A 20,506-nucleotide genomic window follows, 5' to 3' on the forward strand; every position below is an offset into this window, starting at 1 on the left:
CATAAGAAAAAGCACCGAGAAAATACATCATATTAAAACTTGCTTGTTGCTTTCTTCTCCCTGCTAAGGTGAAAAGCCTCACCCTCCCCCAAGGAAAGCTGACCTGATCTCTCGTATCAAATGTTAGGCCTTCCTATTGCAAACCCTAAGCCTAGTAATTCCACCTGCATGCAAAAACGTGATGAAGATGAAGAGAGGCACCCTAGGTAGAAACAAGAACCCTGGCATCATCCAACCACATATATACCAGCCGCCTCAAGCGTCCTGTGTGTACCTTCCCAGCCACACACCATACCATGTGTTCAATTGGTATCTTGTGAGTCGTTTGGTTTGCAGCCTCATGTCACACAAGAACCTTGCCAACTACAAATAAGCACACTTAACTACGTGAGTGGTGATGTGTTGTCATATGCTCCCACACTTTGCCAGCATGTACTTGTAGGGGTTGTAACAGCAGAGGGCTGCAGCAACCTCTTATATAATCAGCAGCAACAGGCTGGTTAACTAGTCATCCTGGGGAACCAATGCCGTGCTGAATGCAGGAAACCCTACAGCAATTAAACAATACCTCTTGCCTCTGTGTGTGTGTGTGTGTGTGTGTGTGTGTGAAGAGTTCTCTAAGAAATGTTTACTTGATTGATTAAGTTATGAGTTGGATACACTGCAAACAGCTAGTGACAGTTCATCCATAAAAAAAGACAATTTTCTTACAAACCTGTTCTTTAAAAGGTGATCCTACTACAGAAAGATGCCTTGCGTGTGTCCCTCAATAGAATACAGCTCTCATTTGCAAAAATTCACCTCGTTTCAAATATGTTTCTACTTCAGGACAGGAGACCATTCGATCATCCCATTTGTCGCCTCTGACACAAGGACAAGATTTTACATTTCCAACCCAGGGCAGCTATTGGAGTCACAACTCATCTTTTGTTTCATAGCTGGATTCTTGAGGTTTCTCTGTAGATTTTGAGGAATCCACTTCGGACTCGCTGGTCTTCTTTTCGTCTTTGCTTGGTTTAGCTATTGTGAACGGAATAGCAACATTTTTCTTCAAAAATTGGTACAGGCCTTTCACAGACCTGTCTGTGTCCACCGTGATCTGTTCCAAAAGCTCAAATTGCTCTGGTTAGTTGTCTAGCTCAATGAGGCCCTTAAGCCTTGCATACCTTCCCAAGCCCACATTAAAAACGTGTCTTAAGAAATTGTCCCACTTAAAGCTATATACTCACCGGATCAAAGCTCTTGTTGCCAGCTGGGAAGAACAGCAGAGTGGGATAACCATCGGACTGAAATAAAAGTAAGGAGCAGTGAGCCATATGATGGGAAGTGCTGAAAAAGATATCTCATAAACCATAAAAGATGGCCCTGCAAGTTACAACTCTAATTATCCGCTACCTTCCCCCTGGGGTGTTCATTGGTTGTCCCATCCATCTTCGCAATGACTAGAGAATCTATATTGCGTAGCACCTTTGCCAGCTTATCGTAGATGGGCTCTAAAGCTTGGCAGTGCCCACACCATGGGGCATAAATCTGCACACCAAAATGGCCAACACATCGAGGTATCAAGGTTTCATGGGAAAAAAAAAACGTTCTATGTTTTAATAACAGCGGTAAAATTAAGTGTAGTGAAATGGTTACCTCAAGAAGCACATCTTTGGACTCATCCAGCACAATCTCCTCAAAGTTCTTTCCAACAACAACCTTTACATCCCCATTGTTCTGCGATGACAACTTTCATCAGAAAGAATCACCAACAAGCCAACAATCTAATACAGCTTTGAGGAAAACAGCTTACTGTATCAGGGACAGGTTCAGATTTGTAGAACTCTTTCAACTTTCCACCAAGAAAACCAGTTGCAAAATCCTGACAGGTGCAAAACGTTCATCATAAACATATGGACACAGAAGAAAGAGATGGCTCTCTCAGTTAAGAGAGGCATATCAAACCTTAATTTTGTCGACTGTGGCCTCGTCCTCGAACAAGAACTTAGTTGGGTGCTCTTCAGAAACCGTAAATGCTACAATCTGCAATACATTTTGCAAAAGATAACATACAGAGTCAAGAGAAACACTTCCCTATAATTTGAAGGAGAAGAATTTGGCGATCAATACCGTTGGTTTGTCTACAGTAACGCCAAAAAATTCCACAACTGGCTTTCCAACCTCTTCGTCACTAGAATCCACGTACACAAAAATAATCTGCAAGTAATGCGAAGCCTCAGAACTTGACATTTGTCACTAGTGCCCAGACTAATAAATCAATATGTGAATGTGGTATATTGTGTTATGCGCAAGAGTTACCATAGAGCAGCGGAACACAAAGTACAAAATAGTACTGCCCACTCTATACCACTTGAAAATCCCCTTTTTCCCAACAACGGGTTCACACATGGCTGCCCTACACAGCCAGTGAATGGCCCACAGTAGGGCACCCAAAACCTGCTGTCTAGACAGCCCAGAACGCGGCCCAAACTGCTGTAAAACAGGTCGGCCAGTAGGGTAGGTGTAACACAGTTAATCACATCAAGGTCACAAGCAACCCCAAAAAAAAAAAAAAAAAAAAAGACTTCTTCACATCCTCATCTATATACACGGGCAGCCTGTTTCTTTCCTCCTCAAAAACTTAGAGCAGCATTAGGACAGTCACCAATTAACTTTACACGGATCACTCTTAACCAAAAAGTCAACATTTTGCACATACATTTACAATGCATTATCCTTATACACATAATATAATATACAAATAAAGCAAGTGCAAAAAAAAAATCAACAAGGGGTTCTAGATTTTGTTCATGTAAAAGTCTCTATAGGAGGCATGCAACAGAGCTAGCACTTGTAGAGACAATGAGTGCTATTAGGATAGACTCGCCCCATGCTTTAACCAGACCATGCTTCCAACCTCTCTCGAGAGGTCCAAAGGGATTGTATTGTCATCCACTAAAGTCCCAATGGGTCTATAAGACCAAAAATCTGGTACATATGATCCATGTGTAAACTAAGATCATAAACCCTGGAAACAAGAATCTATAAAACCAAAAATCTGGTACATATGATCCATGTGTAAACTAAGATCATAAAACATGGAAACAAGAAAAGACCGATCTATCAAATGGATAGTACAAGGCCATGCATGTACAATAAATCAAGGAGACCTCATCATGTGTCATCCTTCCTCCCCACGCTCAGGGTACATAATGTCAAGATCCACCTTTTGAGGCAACGCTGCTCTGTGGCACCGGAGTATAGCCCGGATTTGAGACTGCCAAGAGGATGGCCTGGATCTCTATGGGCGGGGCAGTCCGGTTTTCTCAGGGCACTATGCCCTATCTGAGGGATAGCTTTTTGGAGAGACTATGCTTCTCTCTGATGATGCCATTCGTGTGTAGCACCAACATGTCTCTGGGTACAGGATGCACCCTCCCGATGAGCTTGGGTGTGCTGTCCATGATCTGTTTTTCCCCTCAAAGCTGCCTTGACTGAGTGTGTGTTGCACTCATCTTGTGGGATGTAGAGCTCTTGTACCTATATGCTGGGGTTTTGACAGTAGAGGGCAACAGAATTCAAATACACAGCACATACACAATAGCCCTAAAACTATTGATTGTATTATGTACAAGAAAAAGGTGTTACAACTGAATTTATAGTACAAAAGGTGATTGTGAACCAACTGTTGACCATGATTCGTAGCCCAATGTCCTGCTGAAGTTTCTCTTGGCCAGCCCTTGCACCAGAGAATCGCTATGTCGGCTTGAATGCTTGAAAAATGTAGATGATGAAAACTGCGGCTTGAATGCTTGAAAAATGTAGATGATGTGATTCAGTTTTCATCCCAGAGAATCGCTCTGTTAGGTTGATCGCTGATGAACACCAGATGAGAATGATGGAAACCCTACGTATGAATATAAATGTCCCATAAAAGCTGGTCGTCCACTTCTAATGCTGTAGGCCTGTTATGAGGACTGCCCATGACCACTTATATGCTGGCCAACAAGCTGTCCACTGGCGACTGCCACATGGCACCTACGCCTGTCAGACGGCTACGCCTACTGTCTGACTGCCTTGCAAGCTGCAGCCCACGTGTACAATAGGTCAGGTGTGTCACATTCTCCTTGCAGCTGTCCTCAGCTACACAGTACCCATATAAAGTGCCTTCTCATACAAAGAAGAGATCCACGCAAAGCTCATCCACGGTACTTAGCCAAGATCCCAAACACTACGAGACCGCGCCCAATGCAAAGGCTCACATTCCAGTTTCCATCCTCACCACATTGGCACAAAAACCTACGAAGAAACCTGGGGATGACCAACTTTCACATGATCCAACCGTCCATGATGGAACAGAACAGACCATTGAGTATCCTTCTGTTGCTCACGAGAAGAACAAAGTAGGGCCCAACAAAACCCTGCTATCCAAATTTCATAACTAATGCATCGTCTCAAACAGATCACAATAACTGCTTGCACCAACTCCACCCTGAAGGAAGAAAGAAGAACAAATAACATTACGCCCTACAAGAGCTGCACCAAATCTGTATCCACCAGTACTGTTTGGCACCATTATGTCTAGACCACCAGTACTGTTTGGCACCATTATGTCTAGACCACCATCACCTTGTGGACATAATCCAAGTAATACCTCCTCCGATACACTGAAGCAAAAACTCCGTCTGCTGTGGGGTACGCTCTCCAGAAAATGTGTGTAATAATGTGAAGACAGTGACTGGCATATCCTCCCAAGACGAAGACAAAACTAGTGATATGTCCTCTTATGGTGCCTCCATGACATCAGACACTGAAGATACTCCACCAAATGCAATCGGTAGCTGAGAAGAGTCCTCTTCCACTAGCCCAAAAATTGAAGCAACCGCCACTCAAGCCAAAGATTCTCCAACTAGTGCAATCAGCAACTGTGACAACTCTCCCTCAGAGACTGTAGCATCTTCACAAACCACGCTCAAGGATCATCTGACCTAGAACCGAAACCCTAACGAGGTTTCATAGACCCGACATCGGAAGAATCACATGACCATGGTAGGTTGTGTCTAGCGACTCACCACCCAACTGTAGAGTCCTACGGACTCAACCCCGAGGCCTGAGGTCTAATTGTTGCAAGCCTCCTTGATACCAATGGCCCCAACCTAGCGTCCCATACCACCAAGTCGAACCACCCACCTTGCAGCTCCATTGCCATGAGGTCTTGCACGCTCTTGGTAGCCCTCCTATCTACCGCGTGGATATTCTTTATCCTTGGCTTTTCATGGATTAGATTGACCCTCAAGTTGACCTAAGGCTTGACCTTGGTGTTCAAAGAGGAATTTGGTTGCTTAAAGGCTAGGTTGTAGAGGGGAAAGTTGCCCATTTCACCTATGATCATGCTTAATGGGGGTTTTATGTGGGGTGTTCTCTGGTGGTATGGGACGCCAGAGTGTATTCCCATGTTGGATCTCCCAAGGCTTCGTGTGTTCCTTGTCTAGGACACTCTATACTTTGGCATAGTTACCTCTCGTAAATGTAAGGAGCAATGCTAGTCTGTGAGGTACAAGAAGATAAGGGGCTTTCTTGGTTGTCTGAGCATTGGCATATGAAACCGGCCTCTGGTAGAAACCAAAGTGCGTAGACTAGCAGTCACCCTTCCACTTGTGGTCCAGATATGAAAACAAATTTGATTGGAGCTAGAGTGCCCCAAATCTGAAAAGAGAACGACACCTGTTGGCCCCAAAGCTTGGCGCCCCTTGCGGTATTTCTTTATTCAATTTCAAAAATATGTAAGGCTATGTACAACAAAACCAGCCAAGAGAATACACCTGTATGTCCAATCTGGCAGCCCACAATATCTCTTAGCACAGAGGATTCACACACACAGATCTGTGTCTCAAAGCAACACTCTGTGCTTCCCTCTGATCAGCCAAGACCATTCAGCAGGACAGCCTTGAGCATACATCTGGCATATCTCATGCACATGATTCCACAACTCAGCACAAACATACATTCACTATCCAATCTCTGTTTCCACCCTTTTCAATCTGCCATACCCCTCCTCTCACAAGGGGCCAGATAGCACAAATCTGCAGCAGACATAAGCCAATGGAAAGAAAGACAGATGAACAAGTTCAGAGCTTATCAAGTCAGTGCGTGATTCTGCACGCGTGGAACAGTTCGTACCAGTCTGCAACTGAAGATGCTGTACCTGTCCGTACATGTCAGTAATTCAGCACTGTACCTGCCCGTACAGCCTACACACACCTGACTGAATCTGTCCGTATAGAACTGTACGGACTGTGGTACTGTCGCCTGAGTTTACTGGTGCGCCTGCTGTACCCGACTGTACCTGATGGTACAGTTCTGTACCTGCAACACAGTCGCCTGTCAGAGTCGTACAGATACATGTACCTGCTGTCCGTACGATTGTACCTACAGTAACTGTCAGATCCCACAGCTCCGCCTGTACCTGCTCAGCCTGTCAGCGCCGCCTGTACCAGCAGAGAAACCTGCAGCAGCCGTACTGTACCTACAGTCGTACAACTCTGTACAGCCTGCACACGTGGACTGTATGAGCAGGTTTGCCAGAAAACAGCAGCAAAAACACAGCAGCCAGCAATCCACGTTGCTTCTCCTCTTCTCCACGCTTGAGCTTGCACGATTCCCAAAAGCAAGAGAGAGAGAGAGAGGTGAGAGAGATATGAAACTCCAAAAGTGGAGTGGCCTCTCCCCAAAAATGTCCTAGGGCCCCAACTTTAATAAACATTAAAGTTCCCTAGGGGCCACTAAGGCCTAGGGGCAACCATCAATAAAACATTAAAAACATTAATGTCTTGGTCCCCCCTTTCACATCTGAAGTATCCACACATCATTTCATTTGTCCGCGCACCCCAAATGTGAATCTTTTAATATTTTAGCTCAGCAACCACCATGCCCACACTTGTGCTGTTCCATTTTCACAGGGCCAGGACATACCCCCCTCTTGAAAAATGGCAAGCGTCCTCGATTGCATTCTGGTGATACATCAAAATATCCAAAGTGAAATATACAATATGGCAAAATCAGCGTCCCAATCTCTCTAAGCCATGCACATGTATCAACATTCACTGCAAACCAATGGCGTAGTAGTAGTCCAAGTTGTATACCACTGTGAACCATACACAACCACAACATCCCATGTGACTAGTACACATATATCATAGAAGTCCCATAAACAGATGTACTGTCAGCCATCAGTACCTTCGGGTGAGATAAAAACTGCACCAAGCGACCTCTAGATGTCATCTGAGCCTGTCTGTATCAAGGGAGTGGAGGTGCTACCTCCCTCTTGAGCATCAGGCAATGCTCCACACCCATGCTCTGTTGAACCTGAATGAGCCACAACAAGAGTCGGCTCTAACTCAAAGGCATCGAGATAAAGCTGCAAAACCTGAGGTGAATCTGTTAAGTCACCTTCCTCCATCCACTTCGCATCCATCGGTGAATAGTTCTTGAACTTCACAAGATAGCGACGGGAAACTTTACCTCGTACCTTTCTTTCCTTATGTGCCAGTATCTACTCTGGAATAAGAACCTCATCAAGTTCCTCAACTTCCGGCTGAGCCTCATCTGATACATCCTCAAGCACATCCCCACGGAAAGGTCTAAGGAGACTCACGTGAAAAGCATTGTGAATCCTCCACTGATCTGGTAGCTTCAAACGATAGGCTACCTCACCAATCTTTTCCAATACCTGAAAAGGCCCATAATAACGCATGCTCAACTTAGAGAATAAGCGCTCTTTACCCTTCATCTTCTTGAGTCTAGCCTTTTCAAAGCGCAAAAGAACCCAATCACCCAATGCAAACTCTAAAGCACGTCTGTGACGGTCTGCGGCTTTCTTTTGCTTCTGCTGAGTTTTCTGGAGTGCCAACTTAACTCTCCGATAAGCTTCATCCATGTTTTCCACATACTGATCAGCCTCAAATATCTTATTCTTTGTGTGCAGGTACCTTCTTCCCTCCTTCCACAATCTCAAAAGGCGCCTTGCCTGTCGAGGTATGAACAGTGTTGTTATATGCAAACTCCACCAAAGGAAGACACTTTTCCCATTGTTCCTTGTGCTCTGACACACAACACTTAAGAAGATCCAACACTGTAGAGTTAGCCTCTTCTGACTGACCATCTGTTTGTGGATGAAATGACGATGAAAACTTGAGAGTTGTACCCATGTTGTCAAACAACCCTCTCCAGAACAAACTCGTCATCCGTGGATCACGGTCACTAATGATAGACGTAGGCAAGCCATGATACTTGAAGATGTTCGCCATGAACAACTTCACCATATGATCCACTTTGATCGTCTTACGCACGGGAATAATATAAGCCTGCTTACTTAACCTGCATATGATAGTCCAAATGCCATCATTGCCAGTTTGTGTTCGTGGAAGATCAAATATAAAATCCATGGCAATGCTCTCCCAAGGTCTATCTGGAATAGATAAAGGCTGTAATAACCCTGGTGTCTTTTGACGGTCAAACTTTACCTTCTGACATACGATGCATTGCCTCACAAAGGCATCAACATCTCTTCTCAAGGTTGGCCAATAAAAGAAAGACTCCACTGCTTTTACTGTGGCGTCAATACCTCTATGACCTGCATACGGTGGAGCATCACTTTCAATCATAACCTTGAGTCGCAATGGCCTGGTAACACACAATCTGCCATGCATCAACAAAAACCCATCTCTGAGAGTATAGTGCTCATGCCGCTGACCCTCAGACATCTGATCATACAACCGTTCAAAGTTCTCATCATTGGCATACTGCTCTTTCATTTCATCAAGCTCATGATGATAAGCAAGTGAAACTGCGGAGACCTGTGGCTTGCGTGACAAAGCATCTGCCACTACATTCTTTTTGCCTTCCACAAGCACAATCTGAAAGTGAAACATAGACAAAAAGTTTGCCCAACGCATATGCTTCTCTGAAAGCTTAGTTTGCGTGAGGAAATAACGCAAGGTCTAATGATCTGTCTGCACAGTGAAATCAGCCCCAAGTACGTAGTGTTTCCATGTAGAGAGAGCGTGAATTACAGCCAACATCTCTTTCTCATAAACCTGTAAATGCTTCTCGGCATCTTGCAATATTCTACTCTCATAGGCGATCACATGTCCTTCTTGCATGAGAACTGCCCCAATGCTACTTCCGCATGCATCACATTGGACAACAAAAGCCTTTCAGAGGTCCAGTAACACCAAAACTGGATCCGAAGTAAGCTTTTCTTTGAGCTTTTTGAATGCTGTAATTTCCCGATCAGCCCATCTAAACGGAGTTGCCTTCTTTGTTAAGGCATGAAGGGGCGAAGCAATTTCAGCAAAATACCGTATGTACTGCCTGTAATAGGAACACAATCCTAGAAAGCTGTGTACATCATGCACGGTCCTCAAATCTGGCCAATTAAGAATTGCTTCCACCTTCGCTGGATCCATCTGACTCCATGCTTAGATACAATATGTCACCAGCCTGGACATTTCCCAGTCTGAAAGGGGTCTGGTGGACTCAAGGATGTTTAAATGTTTTAATATGCATTGATGGTATCAACAAGTGTGTCAAAGGCCCTAGTCCCCCAGGCACCCGCCGCGAGTTACATTGGTATCAGAGCATAGGCTTTCTTGGAAGCGGAGGCTTCCTTCTATCAATAAGGAAGAGAAAAGATCTCAAGTGGGGACCACACTTACCATCATTGCTGTTAAGCATGGCCAGCCGCTTCATAGTTTATGAAGCAAGAGCATGAGCAGTAGACAGCTTGTTGATCTAAGAATTTATGAATTCACAAAATTTATCTTGGAAGTATGGAGTTGGCTTTATGTGCACACGTTTAGCACTCTTTCCATATGGATATTGTGGATTATATTATCAAGCTTACAGGCAAGCTATATGGAGATATATCTTACGGATATGGTGAGGAGATATTTCTTTTGGCTTCATGACCAACCTGGCAAAGAAAAGCTAAGTATACTTTGAGTTTGCAAAGTTGGTGCTTTTGCTATTTACTATGAAGTGTTTTTGATGTTCACTAACCCTTGTATAGCTATGCAAGGAGAAAGTTGTTGTTGTTTGCCTTGAGATGGTTTCAGGGAAACATTGTTTATGGCTCCCTTTAATGGGATGAATTCTTTTCATGGCTCCCTTTATTGGGATGGATTATATCCATGGAGATTTCTTTCTTGGATGAGATTTATATAGATATTGGGCTTCACAAGCAATTTCTATGGACGAATCTGTCCGAGTTTATAGAGAAGAAATCTTTGGATATCTCATGGATATGATGCTTTTATGGATAAAGTCCACCTCTGCTCCAAGGTGTGTGGTTAGCACGGAGTATGTGGTAAGAGTTTTGGTATACAGGTCTATGGATTCCTGGACTTCTTTTCTAGGGATTTGGATCTATCCTCAGGTTTATGGATTATTATTTTTGGTTCCCTTTATTTGGGATGCATTGGACTTATGAAACTCATGGTTCACATACCCTGTGTAGTGTTCTCTTGTCCTACATGCTCTCTTGAAGATTGTTTCTACTATGTGTGGGTGGAACAATAGAGAGCAGATGGAAGGGAACATGGGCACTTCAAAGGGTAGTGACAAGCACAACATACCCTGTGTAGTGTTCTCTTGTCCTACGTGCCCTCTTGAAGATTGTTTCTACCATGTGTGGGTAGAACAATAGAGCAATAGACAGCAGATGGAAGGGAACATTGGCACTTGAGAGGGTAGTGTGAGTTGGTGGCCGAAATGCCTATAAACTATGTGTAGCAGAAATGCTTATGGAACACCAGGTAATCTATGCCTGCGAGTGATTGTTTTATCTTGTTACTTGAGCCCACCTCTCATCCAAGGTGTGTGGTCAGAGTACCAACACGGAGTGAAAGTGGTAAAGTGGACATGAAATACCTGGTTGGCACAGGACTTACGTCTACGCTAAGGGTCATGTGGACCGATGCCTTATTGGCAAGAGACTTGTTTTGTCTCACCCATTTATTTGGGACATGGATTATGATATCTGGACTTATGGGACTGTTTTGTCTCGCCCATTTACTTGGGACATGGATTATGATATCTGGACTTCTGGGACTGATTTGTCTCGCCCATTTATCTTGGGACATGATTATGATATCTGGACTTATGGGACTGTTTTTGTCTCGCCCATTTATCTTGGGACATGATTTTGATATTGGTATTATGGAGACTTATTTAGTCTCGCCCATTTCTTTGGGACATGGATTCTTCAGTTATATTGGATTTTTGAGACTGTCTCGTCTCGCCCAATCGATGGGACATGATTATATCTTGAATATATGGCTTGAAGCTTAAAGTTGCGGACAACTTTTAAGAAGTTGGGGAGGATGTCACCAACCTGGACATTTCCCAGTCTGAAAGGGGTCTGGTGGACTCAAGGATGTTTAAATGTTTTAATATGCATTGATGGTATCAACAAGTGTGTCGAAGGCCCTAGTCCCTCGGGCACCCGCCGCGAGTTACACAATATGCCCCAAGAAATGTATCTCTTGCAAAAAGAACTCACTCTTCTTGCCATTAACAACCAACCTATGGTTCCTGAGTTCAGCAAACACAATGGCCAAATGCCTTCTATGCTCTTTCTCAGTTTGTGAATGCACAATCATATCATCAAAGAATGTGCCCACAAACGCTCTATGAGGCCTGAAAATCCTATCCATCATTCTGTTAAATGTGGCAGGTGCATTTGTCAAACCAAAGGGCATAACCAAGAACTCATACAACCCAAACGTGGTTCGGAATGCTGTCTTATGCACATCCTCGGGTCTAATACGTATCTGATGATACCCACTTTTCAAGTCAATACGACTAAAGACTATGGAGCCCTGTAAGCGGTCCAAAATATCATCGATCCTCGGTATGGGGAATCGATTCTTGATGGTATTCTTGTTCAGCGCCCTGTAATCAATACACATGCGCCAAGAACCATCCTTCTTTTGCACTAAGAGTACAGGTGAGCAAAAGGGTGATGAGCTAGGCTGGATCAACCCTTTATTCAAAAAGCTCCTGCACCTGACTCATAATTTCTTCTTGTTGGGCTACACTAACACGGTACGGCGGTCTATTCGGTGGAGTACTACCAGGAATTAGATCGATGGCATGATCTTCTGGCCTCTCAGGAGGAAGTTCTCCTGGCAATGACTCGGAAAAACAATCTTGGAACCCACTTAAGAAATCAGTCCTGTCCTTATCTAACACAAACAAATTAGACTTAGACTCATCATCTTGTGCATCCTTTACATAAATCAAGTACGCGGAAAGATGCTTTTTCATTACTGATGAAATTGCGGAAGCTGAAACAATAGGAACAAATTCCCCTTTAAGTTTTACAACCAAAACATGTTCTTTCCCTCCATGAGTCAGAGTGATCTTCCTCCACCACCGCATGTACTCTGTGGCACCATGGCATACCCAACAAAACATCACAGCCATCCAGAGGCATGATGAAAAATTCTTCACTGTCCACATAACCCTGCAAATGAAGCCTGAGCTTCCCAATGATAGGAGTAACGGGTTCTGCATACCCTGGACAAGCCATGTTAGCCTCATATAACGGCCCCATCTCCTCTGCACGAATCCCCAATCGGCCAGCCAAATCTGGTGAAATGAAGTTGGCTCTAGCACCTGTGTCAAAGAATATCAAGGTATTTTGATCTCTCACTTTGCCCCATGCCCTGCACGACTCTGTCTCTTCACCTCCTGGCTGTTCCCCCACAAGATCAGGAACTAACCCTGTAGAAGGTTTTGGTTTCTTTGACTTGGGCTCTCCTTTATTGTCAGAGTCCTTTTGGGACTTTCTCTTGGGACAATTAAATGACATATGTCCCTCTTCAGTACAGTAAAAACATTTCCGAGCATCTCTCAAAGCTTGTCTCTCCTCAGAAGTTCTCTTGGGCATTGGCAACTTCTTATACCGCGTCTCTGAAGACGCGTCTCTAAAGACCCTTTAGCATCACGCAAAGCATGCCCAGATTTTTCAGCTTTCTTGCTCGAGTTTTTACTTCCTTTAAACCCAAATGAACCTCCAGTGAGTAACGCATTAGCTGTCATAGCATTCTCTATCATCTGTGACATGTTCGTTACTCGAGTCTTGATACAATAATCACGCACCTCTTTGGGCAGCCCACAACAATACTTCTCTACCTGCTCAGACAAAGGCACTGCACGGTAAGAAGTCACTGGGAGTAAAGCTTCCCAAAACTTCTTGTTATAATCTTCCAAATTTTCACACTTTGAAGCATCCAACTTGTGCCATGCAGTCATAACATCCACCTCAAATGTAGATGTGAGCCATACGGAAGAGAAGACCTGTTTAAATTGTACCCAAGTAGTGGGTGCTATGCCCTGCAGAAGAAGAGTAGACCACCACTGCAAAGCATTGCCTTTGAGAAAAGTGGCAGCTTTCCTCACTTTAGAGGACTCTGTGTAATTCCCACCAGAAAAAGCAGCATCAAATTGCTATAAAAAGGTAAGTGCTTTTAATTTATCTTTGGCTCCACTAAATGTATCAAATTTCACAACAGCTCTCCCTTCCTTATAATCTTTCGTCTTACCCATAGGCGTTAGATTATCATATGGAAGTGGCTTCACAAGATTGCTGCCCCCAACATTCATGTCCATCATAGGGTCAACATTACCCATTCCCACACCTGGCATGCCATACATTCCAGCCATGTTTCCAAACATTCCATTATGCATACCGGCCTGCATGCCACCGTACATATTTGCTTGCATTCCAAGTTGCATGCCCCCAAACATATTTCCTTGCATTCCGGACTGCATACCACCATACATATTCCCCTGCATACCAAGCTGAAAATTTGCTCCAAAAGGCCCTGGCATATCCATGCCTCCCTGAGGATAACCCCCAGTCATAGATTGGAACACCGAGCCACCACCAAAATAACCTGGATGCATAGTCTGCTGAGGAATAGATGGCTGTCCAAAGAAGGAACTCTGAGAGTTAGCACCATAAGCATGCTGCATGTTCGGAAACTGTCCAAAAGATGGATCCTGTGGGATGGCACCACTATGACCTTGAGGAAGGTTCTTAGAACGCACCTTCTTCTTCTTCTTTTCAGGCTCTGTACGGAATCTCATAAATTCAGCAAACTTCTCACTTTGTGTGAGCTGCATAAACACATCCATAACACTAGCCAAACGATCTTTAAACCGAGCATCATCATCCTCTTTACCAAGTACATCTTCTGGCTATGTTACATCCTCATAATGCTCATCATCTACAGCCTGTTTTCCTGCAAAAATATCCTCAGATGCATTTCTCTCAGGAGAGGTCTCTTGCTCTTATAAAAGTACTCATCTTCTATATCAGACATGTTGCTGAATTTTTCAGCGATGACTTTTCCTCGAGTCAACCACGAGCTCACCCCCTTAAGAAAGTTGATGATAGGTCCCGGCAAACGAAACCTTGAAACCGGCCTCTGGTAGAAACCAAAGTGCGGTAGACTAGCAGTCACCCTTCCACTTGTAGTCCAGATATGAAAACAAATTTGATTGGAGCTAGAGTGCCCCAAATCTGAAAAGAGAACAACACCTGTTGGCCCCAAAGCTTGGCGCCCCTTGCGGTATTTCTTTATTCAATTTCAAAAATATGTAAGGCTGAGTACAACAAAACCAGCCAAGAGAATACACTTGTATGTCCAATCTGGCAGCCCACAATATCTCTTAGCACAGAGGATTCACACACACAGATCTGTGTCTCAAAGCAACACTTTGTGCTTCCCTCTGATCAGCCAAGACCATTCAGCAGGGGACAGCCTTGAGCATACATCTGGCATATCTCATGCACATGATTCCACAACTCAGCACAAACATACATTCACTGTCCAATCTTTGTTTCCACCCTTTTCAATCTGCCATACCCCTCCTCTCACAAGGGGCCAGATAGCACAAATCTGCAGCAGACATAAGCCAATGGGAAAGAAAGACAGACGAACAAGTTCAGAGCTTACCAAGTCAGTGCGTGATTCTGCACCCGTGGAACAGTTCGTACCAGTCTGCACTTGACAACCACTGTCTGTACTCTTTCCCCTGCAATCACTTGACTTCTGCACCAACCAAGCTCTGGAAAAACTCTGTCGGCAACTGAAGATGTTGTACCTGTCCGTACAGGTCAGTAATTCAGCACTGTACCTGTCCGTACAGCCTACACACACCTGACTGAATCTGTCCGTACAGAACTGTACGGACTGTGCTACTATCGCCTGAGTTTACTGGTGCACCTGCTGTACCCGACTGTACCTGATGGTATAGTTCTGTACCTGCAGCACAGCCGCCTGTCAGCAGTCGTACAGATACCTGTACCTGCTGTCCGTACGATTGTACCTGCAGTACAACCTCTGTCAAATCCCACAGCTCCGCCTGTACCTGCTCAGCCTGTCAACGCCGCCTGTACCAGCAGAGAAACCTGCAGCAGCCGTACTGTACCTGCAGTCGTACAACTCTGTACAGCCTGCACACATGGACTGTACGGGCAGGTTTGCACAGAAAACAGCAGCAAAAACACAGCAGCCAGCAGTCCACGTTGCTTCTCCTCTTCTCCACGCTTGAGCTTGCACGATTCCCAAAAGCAAGAGAGAGAGAGAGGTGAGAGAGGCATGCAACTCCAAAAGTGGAGTGGCCTCTCCCCAAAAATGTCCTAGGGTCCCAACTTTAATAAACATTAAAGTTCCCTAGGGGCCACTAAGGCCTAGGGGCAACCATCAATAAAACATTAAAAACATTAATGTCTGGGTCCCCCCTTTCACATCTGAAGTATGCACACATCATTTCATTTGTCCGGGCACCCCAAATGTGAATCTTTTAATATTTTCGCTCAGCAACCACCATGCCCACACTTGTGCTGTTCCATTTTCACAGGGCCATGACAGCATATCACTCGTAGGGTGACAAGTTTTATGATTCATCACACAGTTTCTCGTGATGCCCAAATGATAGTGATGCATATTGAAGCATGAGGAAGCCTCAGAATTGTACATGACAGAGATGAATATCATAGACTGAATATCTAGATCAGTTGACAGTTGGACAATTTGATATACTAACTTTATATATGTGGTTGGATTCCACAATGGCAAGAGATACTCAGGATGGACGCAGTTCCACTGAGTTATTTTGATTCCAAGATTTTGAAGTCATATGGACTTCCCACCTGTTCAATGGGGTGTAACCCATGGACATGTTAGGGGTGGAATCCGTTATAACCATTGTCCTTCAAGACCTCTATTAATGGGATTGTGTAGACCTATGCTAGCTTTAAAGTTTAAGTTCATTCCACTTTGGTAGGGGGAAAAGTAGCCTGAAGCCGTATGTTGCCTCCAAGCTGTTCGAGGACATGGGACATACGCAGAAATTGATGGGGAGTTCTAAGCTTTTGCCCTAAAGTAGACATAAGTATCTACTGGTTGTGTGAAAATACAATGTCCGTTCAGTGGACAAGGGAGATCTTGTGTTTCTGGAAGTACATATGGCACTAGGACTTGTTTGTGCATTAAGTGGATCAATGTTTGCCAACAACTAATCCAAGATGCCATTTGGTATCACAGTTGTTGGTTAGAGCTCAAGCCATGGAGGATGGGAAGGGCATCCATGGCGTCGATGCAAAGAGAGAGAGAGAGAGATGTGACAAGACAAGAGTAAGATGGATTCCACGACTCAATGATATGATTGATGTGATATTTTAGATACAACGAGTACAATGCTTTTATAACCTTGAAGGTTCTTCTGCATAACATAAGCAATGATGTCAAGCAGGTATAAATATCTAGGTATTATGTGAACCAATATAAGAGTGGGTTCACACCAAAACACCAATATCTAGGATATCATCTAAAAAGATGAAGACGCATTCGCAAATGAGCTCCCGAAAAACCCGAGACATCATCTTGTTGAACGTCGCTGGTGTATTGGTGAGTCCAAAAGGCATCACCACAAACTCATAGCGGCTTCCCTTGGTCCTAAAGGCGGTTTTTGGAATGTCGGCATCAAAGATCCACCAAACCCGATGGTAGCCACTCTTAAGATCTATCTTAGAGAAAAAAATTAGCACCATTGAGTCGCTCTAGGATGTACTCTATTCTGGGCATGGGGAATCTATTCTTAACTGTTAGCTTGTTTAGTGCCTTGTAATCCACACATAAGCATGAGGTCTTATCCTTCTTTTGGACAAACAGGATGGGAGTGATAAATGGAGAGGAGGAAGGCCAGAAAAATCCAACCTGGAGTAGCTAAGATAACTCCTGCTCTAGCTCACCCTCCGATGCCTTAGAAAGGTGGTAAGAGAACTTGCTAGGAGGCTCTGAACCAGGAAACAGCTCTATACGATGGTCCTCAAGTCTACTGGGTGGGAGGTCGTCTCGCAACATAATGTCAGTGTATTGAGACAAGAGCCCACCCGTCCTCTGCTCCAATGTGAGTGTTGTCTGAACAAAGAGCGGACATAAATTAACACACACACTGCTCCTTTTCTTATGGCTCATTGGGCCTAAATGTGGGAAATGAGTGGTATTCTAGGAATGCTCCTATCCCCACGAATTATGATAGACTCAAGAAAACCTTCAACAATAGTGAAAGTATCCTGCCTCCAATCAGGAATGGGTGCATTCTGTCTAAACCATCGAATCGTGAGGACGCCCTAAAAGAGGGGAGACAATGAAATCCCTCTGGAATGTTGCCTAGAACTCAAACTGTTGACCTTTCTAAGTGATATGTGTACGTAGATCATGTGTAAACTCATCCACATCTAAATGATAAGGAACCAAGGTGCAGCTCATTTTTTCTACCAACTGCAGAGAGATGGCATCGTCGGAGCTACCCATGTCGAAAAGGACAATCAACTAATGTCCCTTCGCAATGCCATAGGCACAGATGAGAGCCTTCTTCTGTCCCTCAATTTCACCCTCCTGCTTATCATCAAATACCACTCGTGGCACCAGATTCAAAGCTGGCAACAGCTGAACGGCATTAGAGGCTAATGGTGGAGGTGTGGTTGTGGATGCTACGGCCGCTACTACGGAAGTAGGTGTCTTGGCAGACTTTTTGGCTTTCCACTTAGTGCAATCCTTCTTCTCCTGTCCCATAGTGTAGCGGAAGAAACAACGGCCCTCCACCTTAGATTTTTCCTCACGTGTTTTCTTGGACGTGGAATCTTTCTTATTGCTCAATTGACCCTAAAAAAATTTATTTTGGTCCTTCTGGTCCTTGCTGCTCTGAGCCCCCTTACCTTGGGTGGATGACTGTTGGGTAGATGATTGTTGTTGGGGCTTAGGACTAGACTGTGCCTGCTTGGGCTTACCTCCACTCAGGATCAGTTCCTGATTCTGAACTAGGGTCAATGCCCGTGCATAAGCCTGAGGTTCAAAGTTTCAGACTAGGTTCCTAATGTTTGTATCTAAACCTCGAATGAACTATTTCAACGTCTTGTCTTCCAATATACCCAACTGTTGGGCCATGGTAGAATGGGTCAAAACAAGGAAACCACTCTGAGTGAGTTTGTAAAACTCTTCCTCAAGACTGGACACACACTGCAGTGGAAGAAAATGGTTCTTGAGGTAAGCCACAAAAGTAGCCCAAGCAAACTGATATTGGCCTGGTAAGGGGTCTGTGTAAAGGTGAGACCAATGCTGCCACCAAGTAACAGCTTCCCCAGTGAGTTGAGGAGCTACCACATGGACTTTGTCTTGTGGATATGTGATTATAGTAATGGAAAATGTGCTTCAAACTGATGAATAAACTAAGTAACAGCAGCATGATCACACTTACCATCATACTTACTAAAGTTTGGTGAAGTGCAGATAACGGTGGTGGTTGGGGCGGTGGAGGACGACAAATTGGAGCCATCCTAGAGAGGGATGCCAAGATCTCTGCCATCGATCCTGAGGAGGGATGCCAGGATCTGTGCCATCGTCTCCTGATGCTAGAGTTGCATAGCCTCCCAATTGAACTTTTGTTGGTACTCTCGGTTGGCTTCTTCCCGACGACAGCACTAGTGATTTTTTTTTTCCCAATAAAAAGATCCTTCTATTAGATAACAAAAAAACAGCCTCAAAGGGCTAAATACAACCACAAAGGGCTAGATACAAACTCGCCTCCATGTATGGGGCAGAAAGCAACGAATCAAAAACAGTGGAGAAAGATGAATTCTCTTCCAACTAGCCACTCTATGAGGAGAAGGCTATCTCATACAAGGGGAGGGGGAGGGAATAACCACACAGGTGGTCTGTAGTGCCAAGTGGGATCACCACCTCTATTTGTGAGAAAAGGGCCAGGCCACCATAGCCTCAAGAAAGTTTCCCGCTGCTTCCGCATGCAGTCAAAGCCACCCTACAGCTTCCCCCACTAATCGAGGGTATGAAGGATGTCGAGCCAAATGCTTTTGATGGACTCCACAAGCGGAGTGTCAATGGCTTTGCTACATCGAGCTCTCCAGATGTGCCAAGCTACAATGCTGCTACAAATCTCCCACCTCTCACACAAGCCCGGAGTCCAATGATCAGTAGATGGGGCTAAGACTGGAACTGCCAAAATGCAAAAGTGAGAGACCTAAAGGGCTAGCCCCCCCACCTTCCTCCTCATAAGCCATGACAACCTCAGCCTCTATGGCCCAATCAACAGTGTCCCATGAAATCATACAAATCGAGGTCCTATCCATCGTAAAAATGCAGAGAATCCGACGGCACTGGTCTTCCTCACACTTGCGTGTGGCTTCCTTATCCCTTTGTTCCTTCGCACATCTCATTTCTTCTTTCTTTCTTTCTTCTTCGTCTTTTCTTCTTGCTTCTTCACATCTTTCTTTGTCTTTTCTTCTTTGTTCCTCCGAAACGAAGAACATTCTTGCCAAATCTAAGAGACCTTCTTTGGGCTTCTCTTTTTTTGTTGTAAGCTACATCTTCAATGAATTCATTATCTTGAGAAGCTCTTCTATGCTTCTTTGGGTGTGGGCTTTGTACCTCATAACTTCCTGCTGGCTTTCTTCTTGATAAGATGTCTCTCCCGACATGGTGGAGGCCTAGGTGGTTTTTCCTGACTGTAGTATTACCATCCACCGGATGCTCACTTCTTTAAGTAGCTAAGTTGGGTCACCAACCTAATGCTCTGATACCAATGTTACATAGCGGAAGCCTTCATTGCTTAATCATAGTACTCAAGCACCCTCTAGGAACATTACAGCATAACGCATGAGAGAGAGAGAGAGAGAGAGAGAGAGGCAGGTTTTCCAGTATAATGTATTATGTACATGGAAAAAGGTTACATAGGCCTTCCCAAAAGGGCTACTGACTACTACTATTGTACATGATCCAACTCCAAGATAGAGAGAGATGAATGGAAGCTCCTTGTGCCTTCTTTCAGCCCAAAGCAATTGAATAGGAACCTTGATGCAAATCACCAACAAAGACAGAGAGAAGGGAGAGAGAGAACTGTATTTTCAGTAAATTATATAGTACATAAAGAT

General features: G+C 44.4%; 1 protein-coding gene across 1 annotated transcript in view; it reads right to left on the minus strand.

Annotated features, from left to right (window-relative positions):
• Positions 1-613: 613 nt before the first annotated feature.
• The window catches only part of LOC147619751 (protein disulfide isomerase-like 1-4), a 50,997-nt gene continuing 31,104 nt past the window's right edge, over positions 614-20,506 (minus strand). The window contains exons 6-12 of the mRNA XM_086825581.1: positions 2,113-2,199; positions 1,948-2,025; positions 1,796-1,864; positions 1,639-1,719; positions 1,396-1,530; positions 1,230-1,286; positions 614-1,099 (exon numbers count right to left, since the gene is read on the minus strand). Coding sequence (XP_086681707.1) covers positions 914-1,099; positions 1,230-1,286; positions 1,396-1,530; positions 1,639-1,719; positions 1,796-1,864; positions 1,948-2,025; positions 2,113-2,199 — 693 coding nt within the window. The 3' untranslated portion in view covers positions 614-913. The remainder of the gene's footprint in view (positions 1,100-1,229; positions 1,287-1,395; positions 1,531-1,638; positions 1,720-1,795; positions 1,865-1,947; positions 2,026-2,112; positions 2,200-20,506) is intronic.

This window comes from Cibotium barometz, chromosome 32 (genome assembly GCF_041138505.1).
Source record: "Cibotium barometz isolate CiBa-2024 chromosome 32, ASM4113850v1, whole genome shotgun sequence".
NCBI lineage: Eukaryota > Viridiplantae > Streptophyta > Polypodiopsida > Cyatheales > Cibotiaceae > Cibotium > Cibotium barometz.